The following is a 16,499-nucleotide window of genomic DNA, read 5'->3' as shown; positions in this document are numbered from 1 at the left end:
TAAATGACTGTCCAAAATAATATAATATATAATAATCACATAAAACTGTAACATAAATAAATAATAAAATTATAAGTATTATAAAGTGATATTATCATTATCCTTATTGTTCCCATTTTATTTAGTACTTGCAACTGTGCTTGCTGTTGTACCTATACTATCACATTTAATCTTTACAACAATCCTATGGGGTAGGTTAAAATTTGTATTTACCTTTATTACATCTCTCAGATACCGTGTGAGCAACATGGAAACATTTATTTTATTTTAGCCATTAAAAAAGTCTCTAGGCTATAATTCCAGAATTGTTTCTGAGGAGACAGGGGTGCTTTCTCAAATTAGATCCAGTATTTTATTCTTTAAACACTGATGTTTTTCCAAGCCCCTATCCTTAACCTTTCTGGTCCCTTAATAAATTCTTTTCTTCCTATGGTTGTAATTGCCAGCTGTTTGACTTCTAAGTTTACATTATCAAAAGACGCTATCATTGTCCCTACCTGCCTGGATGGTCAAAGAATACATACATTCTGTTCTGTCTTCCTGCTACCTGAAGCTTAACAACCTTTATTGTAAAAACAAAACAAAACAAAAAAACCCAGCTTATTTCTTACTAGAAAGCCTTCATTCTTTCTACTTGCTAGTAATATAAAACGTATCATCATTACTTCAAATCCCAAGGCTTGCAATTTACCCTTCATTTTACTCTGTACTCTCTCTAGAGGTGAGTTTTATCCACCTTTATTTCCAGTTAGACATACAACTCTACAAGTTAATTTCCAACACTAGTCTCTACTTTGACATTTGTTCCCATTTGTACTTCCACCTAGCTGCTTTACATCTCCCTTTGGATGTCTCAGCGATGTTGTAGGTTCACTGTGTTTCAAATTAAGTTCTTATACGTCCATTCCCTTAAACACAGGTCTTCCCCAGTGTTCTGAATCCCAATGAATGTCATCAGTATTTTGTCTGGAGAACACAACAGACATACAGGGAATATTCTTGACCCCAAGAATCAAAATAGTGACAGTAAATATTTAATATTTTATTTCCTTTTTTCATGCCCTCACTTTTTTATGCCAGTTTAATTTGTTATATTCTTCCAGACATTGTTTTAAAAATTAATGATTTTGGACTTACTTTTTAGCATTTGCAAATGTAGTTTGTCTTCCAGTTGTTTTATTGATTTATGTTTTAATTACTTCTTGTTTCTATTTTTAACATTTTCTTACTATGTTATTGTAAGATATGAATATAGTACACCTAACAGACAGTAACTAAGTCCTGAGGTAGAGGTCTGAGGTCTGTCTCTACTATAATTGGCACAAAAAATGGTTCACTGTTGGTCTTAAGAGAATCCCTGTACTGCACTTTTGCTTCCAAACAAAACCCTTTAAGAATATTTGGAATGTTGTGTCTAAGAAAATGGTCTATATAATGACATTTTATGGACATCGAAAAACAATTTAAAAGATTTATGGCAAAATTTACTAAGTACTTGTGAAGATCCATTGTTATTATTTGTTATGTATAATTATCGTTTCAGGTTCTAGCTCCTTTGAGTCTCAAAAAATGGATCGTCCTTCTATTTCTGTTACCTCGCCTATGAGTCCTGGAATGTTGCGGGATGTTCCACAGTTCTTATCAGGACAACTTTCAGTATGTAGTCACTACATTTACTTTTCTTTTTAGAATATCAAATAGTGTTTTTAAAAGATGATGCTAGTTTTTTACAAACCAAGTTATTCCTAGAACATAATTGTGCTTTTAACCTCCAACTTTCTCATTCTTAAAATTGTAATTTTTGAAATCCAATTTTGATTATTTATCATACTTCTTCATTTTGTAGAGTTAGATTTTCTGGAATTTAATAAAGATTTTGTGAAGATATTTAGACCCTTTTTTACCTTAGTAATTATACCAAAATTCAAGCTCATAATTTTTACTCTGTGCCTTAAGATGACTATAAATTGTCGTAGATTTTTAAGAAAAATAAAAATGTTACATTATATAAAGATGGCATTTCAGATAAATGTAAATATTTATGTATTCTTCAATGCTTTTCAATTTTAAGGATATTTGGTATAAGTTCATAGTATTCATTGGAGTTGAATATTGCTATGAAATATAATGGTACTTGATGTTTTTGTCAATAGACAAAATAAATAGGGAAGGATAATAGATTGATGAATACTTCAGATAACTTTGCACATTAAGTGATCTCTGATTTGAACATTTTAAAATAAAAGTTAAATGTTCATTTATGCATTTTATATTGTGTTGATATCAGAGGCGCTTTGCAAATGCCTTTACTTTTTATTCATTTGTTCTGTTGTCATTTTCTTACTTAACCATTTCAAAATATTAACATAGTTTAATTTATTGTTATAGATTAGAAAAATGCAGGTTAATATTACGAGTATTATTAGTGATTACTAAACTTGAAATTTTGTATTAAAAAGCTATTTAGGTTGTCAAAATTTAGACATTGAATTTTGGATTTAAAAAATGTTACAGTTAAAAACTAATTAGTTATGAAATTTTTCCTTTTTTTTGAGGGGAAAGGGTAGTATTTGATTTTTGTGAAGTTTTTTATTAATTTAAGGAGTTATAGTACTATAGTATATGCAAAAAGGAAAAAAGTTTATTTGAAGTTATTTAAAAAGTCATTAGACATGTCTTTTTTTTAGAACCATTTTGACCATAAAGGTGACAATAACAGAAAAGTTATGTAAAAAAGAATATCAGATGCTATTAGGAGATTGTAAATGTTTCACTAAAATAATTTTTTCTCTTTATTATTTTCTTTTCCTTTCTTTTTGATAAACAGAGTGAACTCTTTCATTTGAGACCAGTGGTCTTTTTTTTGAGCCTACGCAATAAGTAGCATATTTCTACTTATTCTCTTACATATATTGACAGCACATGTGTTGTCATCTATATTTACAAATGTATATTTTATTCTACCATCCTATAAAATGCTAATAAATGTTATTTCTTATTATGGATCCATTTCAATAGTTCATTGTTAAATAATGTTCTTGGGACTGGATGATGCCAGTCCATAAATAAATCTGTGTGTGTGTGTGTGTGTGTGTGTGTGTGTGTGTGTCTATGTTTGTGTCTATGTGTACATATAGTTTGCTTGAGTTGGTAAAGAAGGAGTGGAAGTTAGATTTCTGTAATAAATAAATATCACTTTATTATCTCATTTGAATCCCAAGGTTTTATTACGGATTGGACTAGGAGGGGAGGAGGAGAAGTGCAGTTCAGGGATTTAGACAAATTTCAAATTCAACTATTTTTCTTCATGGTTAAAAAAATCATATGGTAATAGGTAAAACTGTTAAATATTTGGGAGAAATATAAACTTAAAAGTTTCACTTCTGAATTTTTGTATAATCATGTAAAGTTATAGTCTTTAGATTTATAAGTGATGTTGTAATTTAAAATGTGTATTGTTTTCTCCTTATCTTATGACTTGGAGGGATTATGTTCAGCTATGATATTAGTAGTAAAACTTTTAGCTGCATATGTTTTGAAATTGTCCACACATATACACATGCCCCACCCACATATATAAAAAATATTGGTTATAAATATACTACATATTCATTGTGGGAAATCTGGAAAGTACCAAAAAATTAATAAAACATAAAAATCACCTATAATCCAGGCACTGAAATATAACCATTCATATACATCTAAATTTTTAAACAAAACTAAAATAAATATATACTATTTTGAATCCTGATTTTCATTTAGTAACATTGTAGATGTTTTTCTGTCTTTAAAGATTCCTCTTAAAATTGTTTCAATAGCTATTTTAATACTTCATTGTAACTTAAATCATTATTATAGGGTATCTTTCTTGTTTCTAACTTATTATGAATAATGATACCATGGAAATTCTTGAATATAAATCTTGAATATTTTTGTTAGGACAAAATCCTTTTGTCAGGATAACTTTCTAGAAATAAAATTACAATATAAAGGGCAAAGGAAAATTTTAGGATTCTTGAAATCTGTTTTCAAATTTTTCCTTCAGAAATGATTTTATGGCCGGGCGCGGTGGCTCACGCCTGTAATCCCAGCACTTTGGGAGGCCGAGGCGGGTGGATCACGAGGTCAAGAGATCAAGACCATCCTGGTCAACATGGTGAAACCCCGTCTCTACTAAAAATACAAAATAATTAGCTGGGTATGGTGGTGCGTGCTTGTAATCCCAGCTACTCAGGAGGCTGAGGCAAGAGAATTGCCTGAACCCAGGAGGTGGAGGTTGTGGTGAGCCGAGATCGCGCCATTGCACTCCAGCCTGGGAAACAAGAGCAAAACTCCATCTCAAAAAAAAAAAAAAAAAAAAAAAAAAGATTTTACCTAATTAACTCCAATCATCTCCTTAAGAAATATCTGTTAAGTTCTGACCCCACATCTAGTGTAGTGCTAGTTAGTGGGAATACAAATGAACGTGATGGAATGGTTTTTACCTTCATGTAACTTATGAATTTTATTCTTATATTTTGCAGCCAGGAAAACATAAGTAAGATGCTATCTTGTATATAATTGTTCCCTTTATATTTAATCCTGTCTCTATCAGCCTGGAGACAATTTGGTTTGCTCTAATGATGTAGAGGTTGGAAAAATCTATCTACATATATCAACATTAAGGAAAACTAGGACGTTATAAACCAACATTGCAATTCCTTTTCCTCCTATTCTACCTTTGGACGTTTTTGCTTTTGGTGAATTTTCACTTGGGCCCATACCTCACTTACAAAATTATGATATTGCTAACGCCTGAGAACAATGATAATGTTTATACTATGTGAGCTGACCTTCCTAATATTCTGCCAGTTCACGTCTCAAACAGAAAATATATACATATAATAGCATTCTCAAAGGAGGTGATTATAAAATATACATATAATGTAAATTTGTTGTTTACATTTTCATGCTCAAGCTGATAATTATTTTTTAAATATATGCGATTTATTTTCCCTCTATGCTTGAATTGTCCTGCTGCTTATTATTCTGGGGCATAACAGTGAAAATGCCATTTATGTTTTGGTGAGGAAAATCAGCATGAACTCAGGTTTATGCCATGTAGGCTGTATGTTAGCCTTTTCACTGACAGCACTCCCTTATTGTGACTTCATTTTTAAAATGTGTTCTTCCAGAATTTAGCAGTTTTTTCCTTCAGTGGATTTCTTTTATAGTTCTTAATATTTTTAATTCTTTTGTAGTCTTTGGCTAGTTTTATAATAGGGTGTTAAAAGAAAATATAGCTTCAGTTAGTTTCAAAGTGAGAAAAGACTCAGAATTATTTTCCTGTGGGAATATATTATACAATTGATTTTATTGATAATCATATTTCACTCACTTCATGATCTGTGGTTGATTTATGGTTGCAGTATTTTTCCAAGTTACTTTTAAACAATATTTTTGACTCCATTTTAAGTAAATATTATACATATTTATTTTATATGTCCATTTAAAAGCAGTACATAATTTAAGAAGAGGTATGTGTCCTTTCTATCTCCTTAGAAACTCCATAGCCTTTTAAAAAATTTCTATAAATGAAATACTTTTTTAAAATCTTTTATACTTCATTGTCATAACTTTGTTATTCTGAAAGTATTGCATGAAAAGAATGTTCTAAAGCTGGTAGTGCAATTAATAGTAGAAAGCGACATTAAAATGGAAAATAAATTTTGGTGTACAAATTCAAATTCTTCATTTTTATGAAGCCTGAATCATATCTCTCATGCTTATAATATAAATGAATTAATAGTAATTACAAATTACAATGAGGCACATAGTAGTTTGCCATCCCTATCTGAAATATCCATAGAGACAGAAAGCAGTGGTTACCAGTGGACAGTGAGATGGAAAAATAGGGAGTGATTATGTAAAGTAAAGTATGGAGTGTTCTGGGGTGATGAAATATTTTGAAACTGGAAGGAGGTGGTGAATCCACACAATTCTAAACGCAGTAATTGTCACTGAATTGTACACTTTAAAATAGTCAGTTGTGGCTGGGCGCGGTGGCTCATGCCTGTAATTCCAGCACTTTGGGAGGCTGAGGCAGGCAGATCACCTGAGGTTGGGTGTTCAAGACCAGCCTGACCAACTTGTAAAAACCCTGTCTCTACTAAAAATACAAAATTAGCTAGGCGTGGTGTCACATGCCTGTAATCCCAGCTATTTAGGAGGCTGAGGCAGGAGAATCACTTGAACACGAAAGGTGGAGGTTGCAGTGAGCAGAGATTGCGCCATTGCTCTCCAGCCTGGGCAACAAGAGTGAGACTCCATCTCAAAAAAAAAAAAAAAGTCAGTTGCATGTTTTGTGAATTTTACCTTAATTTAAAAAATATCAACACAAAAATATATTTTAGAACCATATTTAAAATATAAACTCATGGGTGAAGATTAGGTGTAAATTGCCACAGGTTTCAAAAGGTTGATTTCAGAAGTCTATGAGATGTATGTATGAGTTCATTTTAGAACATAGAAAAATGTTTTAAAGGATTAATTTAATTGAAAGTATTATTTCTTTTTATGTGACTCTTTTCTTTTATGACATATTTACTTGTAAAAGTATTCTGTAACATTAATATTTTTGGTCTAAAACAAAACAGGTAGGAGGACAGGGGACATAAAATGCATTTCTAAAGTACCTTGTTTAGTCCCCTTCTTCAGCATGCTGAGTTTCTCTATGAATTTCATGTATCCCCTCTGTCATTTGCTAAAGCATTATAACAGCCTGTGGTAATGCAAATAGACATTAGTAACATACTCCATATCTGAATATTTCTTCCCTTGGGAATATATGCACACAAAAAGGAAGACAGCTTAGATTTGAAACTGCCTTGGTTTTGAAAGAGAGAGAGAGAGAGATTGAGAGAGAGAGAGGAGGATGACTTATGAGTGAATGACAGGCTGCTTTTAAGTCTTCTTTCTTTTGGGTTTTAGATTTATGTCTTAAATAAACCATGTCTGTTCAATGCCAACTGAATTGGCCAAAAGTCCTCTTAGTACACATTATCTGTTTCCAGTTAGCAGTGGAAAGAGAAACACCTTTAACTGTTTATGATTTTGAAGTAGACAAGAGAGACATCCATTAGAAATCTGAGGAATGGGATGGAATCTTGGTGATAGAAGCAGAATTAAATGCCTTGAAATCCATTCCCACACCTGGATTATGTTCTGTTTTTAACTGTTGGAATGTTGGAATGCCTAATAAAGGTAGCATTCTGATTATTGTGGTGTCTTTTGGGAATTGTTTCAAAATGAAAACAAAAGTCACTAAGAGAAAGGAAATTTGATTTGATTCTGAGAACCTGATTTAGAGATTTAACAAGAACTGGGCTCTATTTTCTGCCTTTACACTATCTTGCTTTTTGAGTATGGGCAAGTGTTTTTAGCACTTTTCTGTGTTTCCTTGTCTACAAATTGGGGGTAGAAGCCACTACCTCATAAGGTTATTGGAAATACCATGAGGCTATAAACTTAAACTGTCAATAAAGGTTAAGAAAAATATAACAAACTGTATAAGAAAGAAATAAGATATTGTCATTAATAGGTATGATTAGCAATAAACATATTATATTGAGTGGTACGTAATAAATGTCCACTGATGGTGTTTCAGTGCTAGAACCTGATATGAATTCATCAAGTATGAATCAACTAATTCAATACGTTTCCACACTCTTTAATTTTAATGTGTTTATCCTTTTAAGAAATTCTAAAGCTAATTTGAGTAATAGTTTTTTGACTTTGGTTAGACATACTTTGGAGAAGTCACACAATTACTTTCACAGATGGCTTTTCACTAATAACTCGGTAACACATTTTCAATTAACTTTTTGCAGTATCCTATTATGTATGTAATGTGTTTAAGGATAAAAATCTGAAATTTGTTGATTCTTGGGTTATACTTATAATCATTCTTCAAAATATATGAGCCCAAATATGTTATTTTATATCTAGTCTTTATTCCTGTTATGTGAACTACATTTGAAAAATTGGATTATACAAATTCTAATATTTTATATAGTTTGTAATGGATTTTGGCATTGGGCAAAATTTATTCATTACATGAAGAACTTAATTTTGATAAATATTGTCATGGAAAAATTGTATTTAAGGGATAGTTGTTGTGTTTGTTTTTACTTTTGGTCTTTTAGTTCCAGTGTGTTGTCCTTTTTGGTTTTGTTTTATTGCTTTTTTCTTTAATTTTGCTTACCAGAGCCAAAGCCTTAGTAGAAGAACAACGCCTTTTGTTCCTAGGGTTCAGGTAAAGGCCTTGTCTGCCTGATAGAAACTAAAGTTGTGTTTTAACCCTTATTTGTATGTTTTTGGAAAATGCGTTAGTAGGAAAACTTTTTTTGGTATGTTGCTCCAAACCATATTATTGACTTTCAAATCATTTTATTAGCCAGCTTGTAAAATTCTGCATGGAGATTAGAATACTGAATAAAAATTTAAAGAGACAATCTTTGTTAGTGACTTTATATGAAAAACTAAATGCTAAACCTTATAGATGTCAAAGTGGCATTTAAATTAGATTTAATGTAGATTCTGCTCATATATGTAACATTGATGGAAATAGCTAATTTTATACTATTGATATTTTCCTTTATTATACTAGGGTTACTGTCTCTTTAAATCACTCATTATATCACTTAACATCTATCTATACTCTCTTGCATTTTCCAAGTAATAAATCCTTGAGGAGACTGGCAAATAAATTTGTACCTTATTTAAAATATGAATTTAATGCATATTATATATAAGGTTCAGTTTTTGGAAAGTATTTTACTTTGAAAGAACAGAATTACAGTCCAAATAAAAATAAGTTGAGTTTATTTTGTTAATATTTTGTCATTGCAATTTTATTTAATGTTACTGTAATACTTGGGTACAAGTTGTTTGCCTCTTTTCTTTAGGAAACCCTTATATGGTAAAGTAATGTCAATATAGCTTTTTAAAGTAGTAGTATGCTTTCCCTGCTTTGCTGCATGTTTTTTTTTAAATTTGTTGTTTCTGAGTAATACTTATTTTGTTTAAATTTTAAAAATTACTCTAGTTAATATTATGCAATAGACAATATTTACCTATGCTGCTTAGGTCCTACTTAGGAAAATTAAAAAATGGTTACATGCTAAAGCTGGAATGATAATTATTTTAAAACAGTTTAAGTTATACTCATAATTTTATTAATGAAATTGGGGCTAAACACAGTCTATGTCAGGACCAGAATTGTGAAATATGTTTGTTATATTTTGGGGGATCAACAGCTATATTTTAACCTCTTGTTTAAAAAGCACAGATAAGAAATTAAGAATGTTATAAGGTGATGTACCTAATAAAATCTGTTTTGATTATGTGAAGTGGATATCTATTAAAAACTTCAATGCAAATCCTATAATATAAATAAAAATTAGAGCTATTATCAAATACCCAGTTTAAGGCAGTCTATTAAAAGGTATAACTTTTATCAAGTAATTAGTAAAGTTAAAATGTGCCCATCTGCTATCCAAATTATTTTAATATCTGTACATTTGTAATTTATAATTTAGAAAACTATAAAATATAGCAAAAATATGAAAGCCATATGTTTACTGTCTGTATGAGAAATGGATATTAGTGCTAATATTTTGATTTTCTATGGCATAGGAAATCTAAAAAGAATACTCTCTGTCAGACTTTTGAAGTATGTATCCCAAATGCTAGTTTTAATGATTTTAAAGGAGCAAAAATATTGCTGGTGGAGATGGCAACAAGTACTTAGTTTGACCCCTCAAAACGTGCTCACAGAAATCAATAATTTGCCCTAATCATTTTTAGCTTGCTTAGTCTCATAATAATTATTATTTCTTTGTTTCTTAAATGTAAGATTTATTGCAAAGGAATTTGTTAACCTTGCACAATCTTTATTTTTTCTTTGAGGTGCTTAATATTCATGTCATGATCCTCAGAGAAAGCTGGTTAATGTCTTAGAAAAAAATTAAGCCATACACTCTTTATAACTGGTGAAAATAGAGAATACCATAGAAATCAATTGGGTTTTGGTCACACATTTAGAACCATGAAACTATCTGTAACACCTCTTTCATCTCATGTACAATTAAACATTCTTGTATTTCTTTCTTTTGTTGTTTTCCCCTCATGTCTTTTGCCAGAAGAATAGTCTCTTTTATGCCCCCTTTTCTTATCTGTATCTATGTTCTAATATTATTGGACAAGCAAGTATTTGAACTGTTGTCTGTTCATATATTGGAGACTTTTTTTCTTCAAGTTGTTGTACTCTTAATCTAAGGCAGTGGTTCTCAAATTTTAATGCACTTGAGGATCACCTAGAGGACTTGTTAAAATTCTGATTCAGTAGGTGAGAGGTGGGCCCCAGGAATTTGAAACTTTTTAATAAATTAGTGAGATAGTACTGACACAGGTTCATTAACCACAATTTGATAAATATTTGTCTAAGGTCTGTTTTTGTATTTAGCAGCTTCGTTAGAAAAACTTCTTGTTATACAGTAGCAAGATAATACCTACATTAATTAAAAAGACAACATAAAAATTAATAATTATAGTTTAAAAAATTGGATATTTCTTACTCATTTCTATAAAAGGGTTGATTCCATTTGGCAAAGAAAAAATGATATAAATAATTTTATATACTTTTTTGGGCGTCAGTTTACCTTTTCTGACTCAAAAGTAACTCAGTGTCTCATTCCCTAGGATATTAAGTGAGGGACTCAACAAAGTCATGTTGGAATTGGAACTGAACTGCCAGTGTTTCATGTATAACCAGCACTGAATTTTAACTGTTATTTTCAAGTTCCAAATTTCTGATTCCTTTTCAGTTTCAATACAGTGGTTAGAGATGTGCTGAGTTCTGGGCCAAGATGTGGATCAGAGCCATAATTATCATAGATCTTGACATAGTAGAATCAGCTAGCTAGGTGTGCAGGTGTGAGGTATGTGTGTGGGAGGTGATAACTGTTAAATCAAGCGAATTCAGCAGCTGGATGTGAAGTTCTGTTCCCTAATTATGGCACAGAAAAATTATTCTCATTTTCTTACCTCAAAAAATAAAATGTACTTTTATTATTCTAAGGATGTTATTCATAGGCTTCACAAAAGAATGAGACTTTCTGTCTGAATAAGGACAATTTTTAAAGATGAATTCATTATCGTTTCAAGTTCCAACTGAAAGAATCAATTGACTAAAGCTACTAGTAAATCCCTTTTGCTTATAATATTTTAAATGTTTTTAACTGTGAAATAACATAAAACATTTACTTGAAAATTCCCTGTGAATGTTATGTAAACAGGATACTATCTACTCAGTTCATTTTGAGCAGTTATTCTGAATTCGGTATCGTAGGGGAACCAAAATGAACTGGTGATTCTTGCATAAGTAAAGATACAGAGTAGTCATTGTATATAAAGTCCTTAATTATGATAATGTAAGTATGTGCAGATTAAGATAATAAAAAGTCCACATGCTCTATCAGTCAAACTGAAATGTCTGAATCATTCTTTTATTCATTGAAGTTATTATAGTATATCCTTTTATTTTAACTAGCCACAATTTACTAAGTAAAATTTATATTCTGTGCTAATGTTGCTCTAAGAGAATGGGGTGAAGATTGGAAAAGTAAACATTGTGTTTGTGTAATAAATGTTTGAATTGATAAATGAATATATTTGGCTTTCAGATAAAACTATGGTTTGACAAGGTTGGTCACCAATTAATAGTTACAATTTTGGGAGCAAAGGATCTCCCTTCCAGGGAAGATGGGAGGCCAAGGAATCCTTATGTTAAAATCTACTTTCTTCCAGACAGAAGGTAAGGATATAAAACAAACATAAATGTTCTGGAAAATAAATGAGAAAATGTTAATAGCAATGGGTATTTAAATTCTATATCATTTATTAGTATTATATGTGAAGTTTAACATAAATGTGATGGTTCTTAGGAATCAAAATAGTGACAGTAAATATTTAGGATTTTTAAAAACATAAACATTGTATATGTGATTTTGAATATTAATTTTAGGCATGTGTGCATTATTTCTTGTATATATGTTCATTTTTCAAAATCCTTGAAGATTATGCTTTCAAAAATCAAATTTTTAACACAAATTGGAGTCAAAAAGCTAAAATACTAAAATTTTTAGTTTAAAATGCTAGCTTTCTTAGTCAAAAAGCTAAAAATACTATGAAAGAGTATTCATATTTCTCTACAATTTCTACCTCCCCTTACCAAGATATTATTTCTCTCTATTCTATAAATTTAACAAGTATGTTTTGTATTCATCACCTCATTTCATCAAGAAAACTTACTACGGGGCCTAGAATCACTTTCTTCAAGCATTATTTGTTTTGTATCTATTCTAATCAATAAAAATGGTGTTGTTCTACCCTTAATTTTTTTTTCTTTTTGTTATACCCTGGTTTAAATGGAGAAATTAGGATTGGAGAAATATTTTATCCAAAAAAAAAACTAATCACTCTAAATTTCAGGCATATAAAAAATAAAAGAGACCATTCAATAGGCATAATGAAAAAAGAAAGAAGGAATGATACCAATTACCTTTCCCCAACTCTATGTCTGCATCCCTGCCTCCCAAGACAGAGTGCTCTCAAGATCTGGGTATTTTTTCTCAGGTTGGAAGTGAATTGGCACAGATGTGATCTTAAACATGTTTATACACTTTTGGATTCTGATTGATTTTGTTATTTAGTTCAAGTAGAAAGTGATCAAGGTTTAGTTGGGTGCCAGTGTCACCTGACTAAAATCTCAGCAAAGAAAAGGACAATAGAATAGACAATTAATAAAGACTTTGCATTTTATTTGATACATATTTTGAAGTCAAAATATGGATACATCAAGATGCCACAACATCTAAAGTTATTAGAAACTATTTGCTAAATAATTTTATCTTATAAAGTTTGATTAAGATAGCTGTTTTTAACAATTTGGGTTGTCTTTGAGATACACGTGGAACTGTAGGAGAAGAGGACAGCCATAATCATCTATGCTTTTGTGCACGTTAAGTCTCTACTTACTCAAAACTTTGAAGGGAAACACATTTTTAAGGCAATTTAAGTTTTGCAAGTTACTCAATTTCTTTCATGACTGTTTTTGCTTAGTTTTATTTTTATGTAACCCCTCTTCCTGAGCAGATAGTGCTAAAAGGGAAGCTCTTCTAGGCTGGGTGCAGTGGCTTATGCCTGTAATCACAAGATCACTTGAGGTGAGGAGTTCAAGACCAGCCTGACCACCATAACGTGACCCTATCTCTGTGGCTGTCGCAGTGGCTTGCACCTGTAATCCCAGCACTCTAGGAGGCCGAGGTGGGTGGATCACCTGAGGTCAGGAGATTGAGACCAGCCTGACCAACATGGTGAAACACCATCTCTACTAAAAATACAAAAATTAGCCAGGTGTGGTAGCAGGTGCCTGTAATCCTAGCTAATTCGGGAGGCTGAGATAGGAGAATTGCTTTAACCAGGAAGGCAGAAGTTGCAGTGAGCTGAGATTGCACATGCCATTGCACTCCAGCCTGCATGACAGAGCAAGACTCTGTCTCAAAAAACAAAACAAAGAAAAAGAAAAAACAAAAAGTGAAAGATAAAATGGAAGCTGTTCTTAACCAGACCTTTATATTCCAGATGTAGTATTATTTCTCTTTTCTCAATGCCAAGGAATGTGAGAGGCATTTGAATGTTTCCTTCTCATTTCTCAGCTGAGTTCCTTGTTAATTATCAGGAATTTGAAGATTCTTTACATAAATTTTATAACTTTATTGATTAGGTTGTGTCAAGCTTTCATCTGTAATAGTGAAAAAAATTATCTGCCTAACTCAGTAACATTGTCATCTCAACAATTTTTTATTTGTGGTTGACACTAGTTTTTACTCATTAATAAAGGATTATTTGTGCTTTTGTTATAAATTCTTTAATTTTTCTTGACAATTTTTCTGAAAGAAATACTTGAACAAGTAAATAGAAAACAACTGATGCGTTTTTATTGATGAGACTTTTTAGAGGGGCAAGGGAGACTGCATAGTAGAATCTAGTCTAGAATGTCAGTTAAGCCATTTGAAAATTATTTTCTAGATAATGGACTGTGTACTCTAAAAATTAAGTAGGATTATTTTATATGCTTTTTTTTTTTTGAGACAGAGTCTTGCTGTATCACCCAGCTGAAGTGCAGTGGCACGATCTTGGGTCTCTGCAACCTCTGCCTCCTAGTTTCAAGTGATTCTCCTACCTCAGCCTCCTGAGTAGCTGGGACTACAATTGCATGCCACCACACCCAGCTATTTTTTTTTTGTACTTTAGTAGAGATGGGTTTTCACCATGTTGGCCAGGATGGTCTCAATCTCCTGATCTCGTGATCCACCTGTCTTGGCCTTCCCAAGTGCTGGGATTACAGGCGTGAGCCACTGCGCCTAGCCTATACTCTTTTTTATATCTTGAAGCAAAGTTGGTTACTGGTTAAAATATATTTCTTCTTCTAATTTTAAGTAAAAACATCAAGTATTTTCATGCTGTTACTAAATTAAATGGAAATCAAAGTCCTAGTAACATGAAAATAAATTTTTTTGTGTGTGTTTCTTTTTTTTTTTTTTTTGTGATGGAGTTTCGCTCTTGTTATCCAGGCTGGAGTGCAATGGAGCAATCTCGGCTCACTGCAACCTCCGCCTCCTGGGTTCAGGCAATTCTCCTGCCTCAGCCTCCCGAGTAGCTGGGATTACAGGCACGCGCCACCATGCCCAGCTAATTTTTTTGTATTTTAGTAGAGACGGGGTTTCACCATGTTGACCAGGATGGTCTCTATCTCATGACCTCGTGATCCACCCGCCTCGGCCTCCTAAAGTGCTGGGATTACAGGCGTGAGCCACCGCGCCTGGCCGAAAATAAATTTTTTAAAAAGAATTAGGTTGGATTTTATTTTATATAAAAGTTAACTACCTTTTCAGCAATTTGATGATTCATTTAAAGATCATTATTTATTTTATTATAATTAGGCTTTTATTTTAAAATAATCTCTATAACATGCTTATTAATCTTAGTTTTTAAATATTTTAGCACCTTTTCAGTGTTTGACTTATGCAGCATGCTTTGATTCTGAGGGCTTTATTTATATTTATAGAGAAAGTAAAACTCATTTTTTTTAACTTGATGAAGGTAAGGTTACTTTTCATGGTTCTTTTTATGAATTGGTGCTTGGGGACATACTATATTGCCTTATTAAATTGCAATCATATATGTTAGGTTTATAAGGAACTTCAGAGATCGTCTAGTCCTCTTCCGATTCAATATAGAAATCTTGTCTAAAATTGTCATTCTGTTTTTGTTTTGTTTTGTTTTTGAGATGGAGTCTCATTCTGTCACCTAGGCTTGAGTGCAATGGCATGATCGGGGCTCACTGCAACCTCGGCCTCCCAGGTTCAAGCGATTCTCCTGCCTCAGGCTCTCGAGTAGCTGGGTTTGCAGGTGTGTGCCACTACACCCAGCTGATTTTTGTATTTTTAATAGAAACGGGGTTTTACCATGTTGATCAGGCTGGTCTCATACTCCTGACCTCATGATCCACCCGCCTCAGCCTCCTAAGGTGCTATGATTACAAGCATGAGCCATGTCAGCCAGCCAAATTGTCATTCTCTATCTGAGAGCTTTTTTCTGTTCTTAAGAGGTAGTTCACGACTTACTCCTCTCCTTTTGCCTTTCAGATTTTTATATGAACTATTCTTGAATTCGATAGTAAGGCTTCTGTTAAATACTTTCATCCTGGCCTTTGTGGAAGGAACTTTATCTCTTGACAGGGTCTCAATATTCATTCCTCATCAATGAAATATGAATAGATGTTAAATAAATATTTGTTAAAGCTTTAAAAGAAGGGAGGGAGAAAAAGATCATACATCACAACCCTTGTTTCAGATCATTCATTCCCATACACATTATTACTTCTTTCCACGTATAGTGATAAAATCTCCTACATGGGTTTGCAATGTCATTTTTCTGCCAGTGCCTTCATGGTTAATAAAGCTACATTACATGTTATCTTTTCCATGTGTATTAGCAAAATTTATTATCAATTAATGTATTTAAAGGCAGCTTTCTGTCACATTATATATGTGTGCTCTGGAAACATACAATAACTCTTCACTATTCAAGTAAAATCTATATTAAACATTGAAATTCCCAACGAGAAGAAGTTGCATAACTTTCCAATTTCAGAGACAGTCATACACCTTCTTTGTGCTCTCTCCTCCCTATTTCTCAAAACTCTTAGAACTGTGTTGTGCTAAGATAATTTGTAATCATTGATGCTGTTCTAATTGGAGCTTGTCTGTCATTTTAAATAGATTTCTTAGGTAGCTTAAATTGTATTTTCTAGGAAATTTTATTCTTTCCAGCCAGTGATCCTAATAAGCAAGAGTAGTGATCTTCAAATAGGTTGGATGTACCCTAGGCGATGT

At 32.1% G+C, this 16,499-nt stretch overlaps 1 protein-coding gene across 48 annotated transcripts in view; it reads left to right on the top strand.

The window, feature by feature from the left end:
- Positions 1-16,499, top strand: part of RIMS2 (regulating synaptic membrane exocytosis 2) — a 724,815-nt gene that overhangs the window by 398,745 nt on the left and 309,571 nt on the right. For 38 of the 48 annotated variants that reach the window (XM_078353414.1, XM_078353401.1, XM_035276348.3 and 35 more), the window contains 2 exons: positions 1,544-1,656; positions 11,724-11,854. In XM_078353414.1, the coding sequence (XP_078209540.1) occupies positions 1,544-1,656; positions 11,724-11,854 (244 nt within the window). Of the gene's footprint in view, positions 1-1,543; positions 1,657-8,245; positions 8,294-11,723; positions 11,855-16,499 lie in introns of all 48 variants that reach the window. The other 10 variants (XM_078353412.1, XM_078353399.1, XM_035276360.3 and 7 more) reach the window with 1 other exon arrangement.

Source organism: Callithrix jacchus, chromosome 16 (assembly GCF_049354715.1).
Source record: "Callithrix jacchus isolate 240 chromosome 16, calJac240_pri, whole genome shotgun sequence".
NCBI classification, from domain to species: Eukaryota; Metazoa; Chordata; class Mammalia; order Primates; family Cebidae; genus Callithrix; species Callithrix jacchus.
This window is presented reverse-complemented; position numbering and strand designations above follow the sequence as displayed.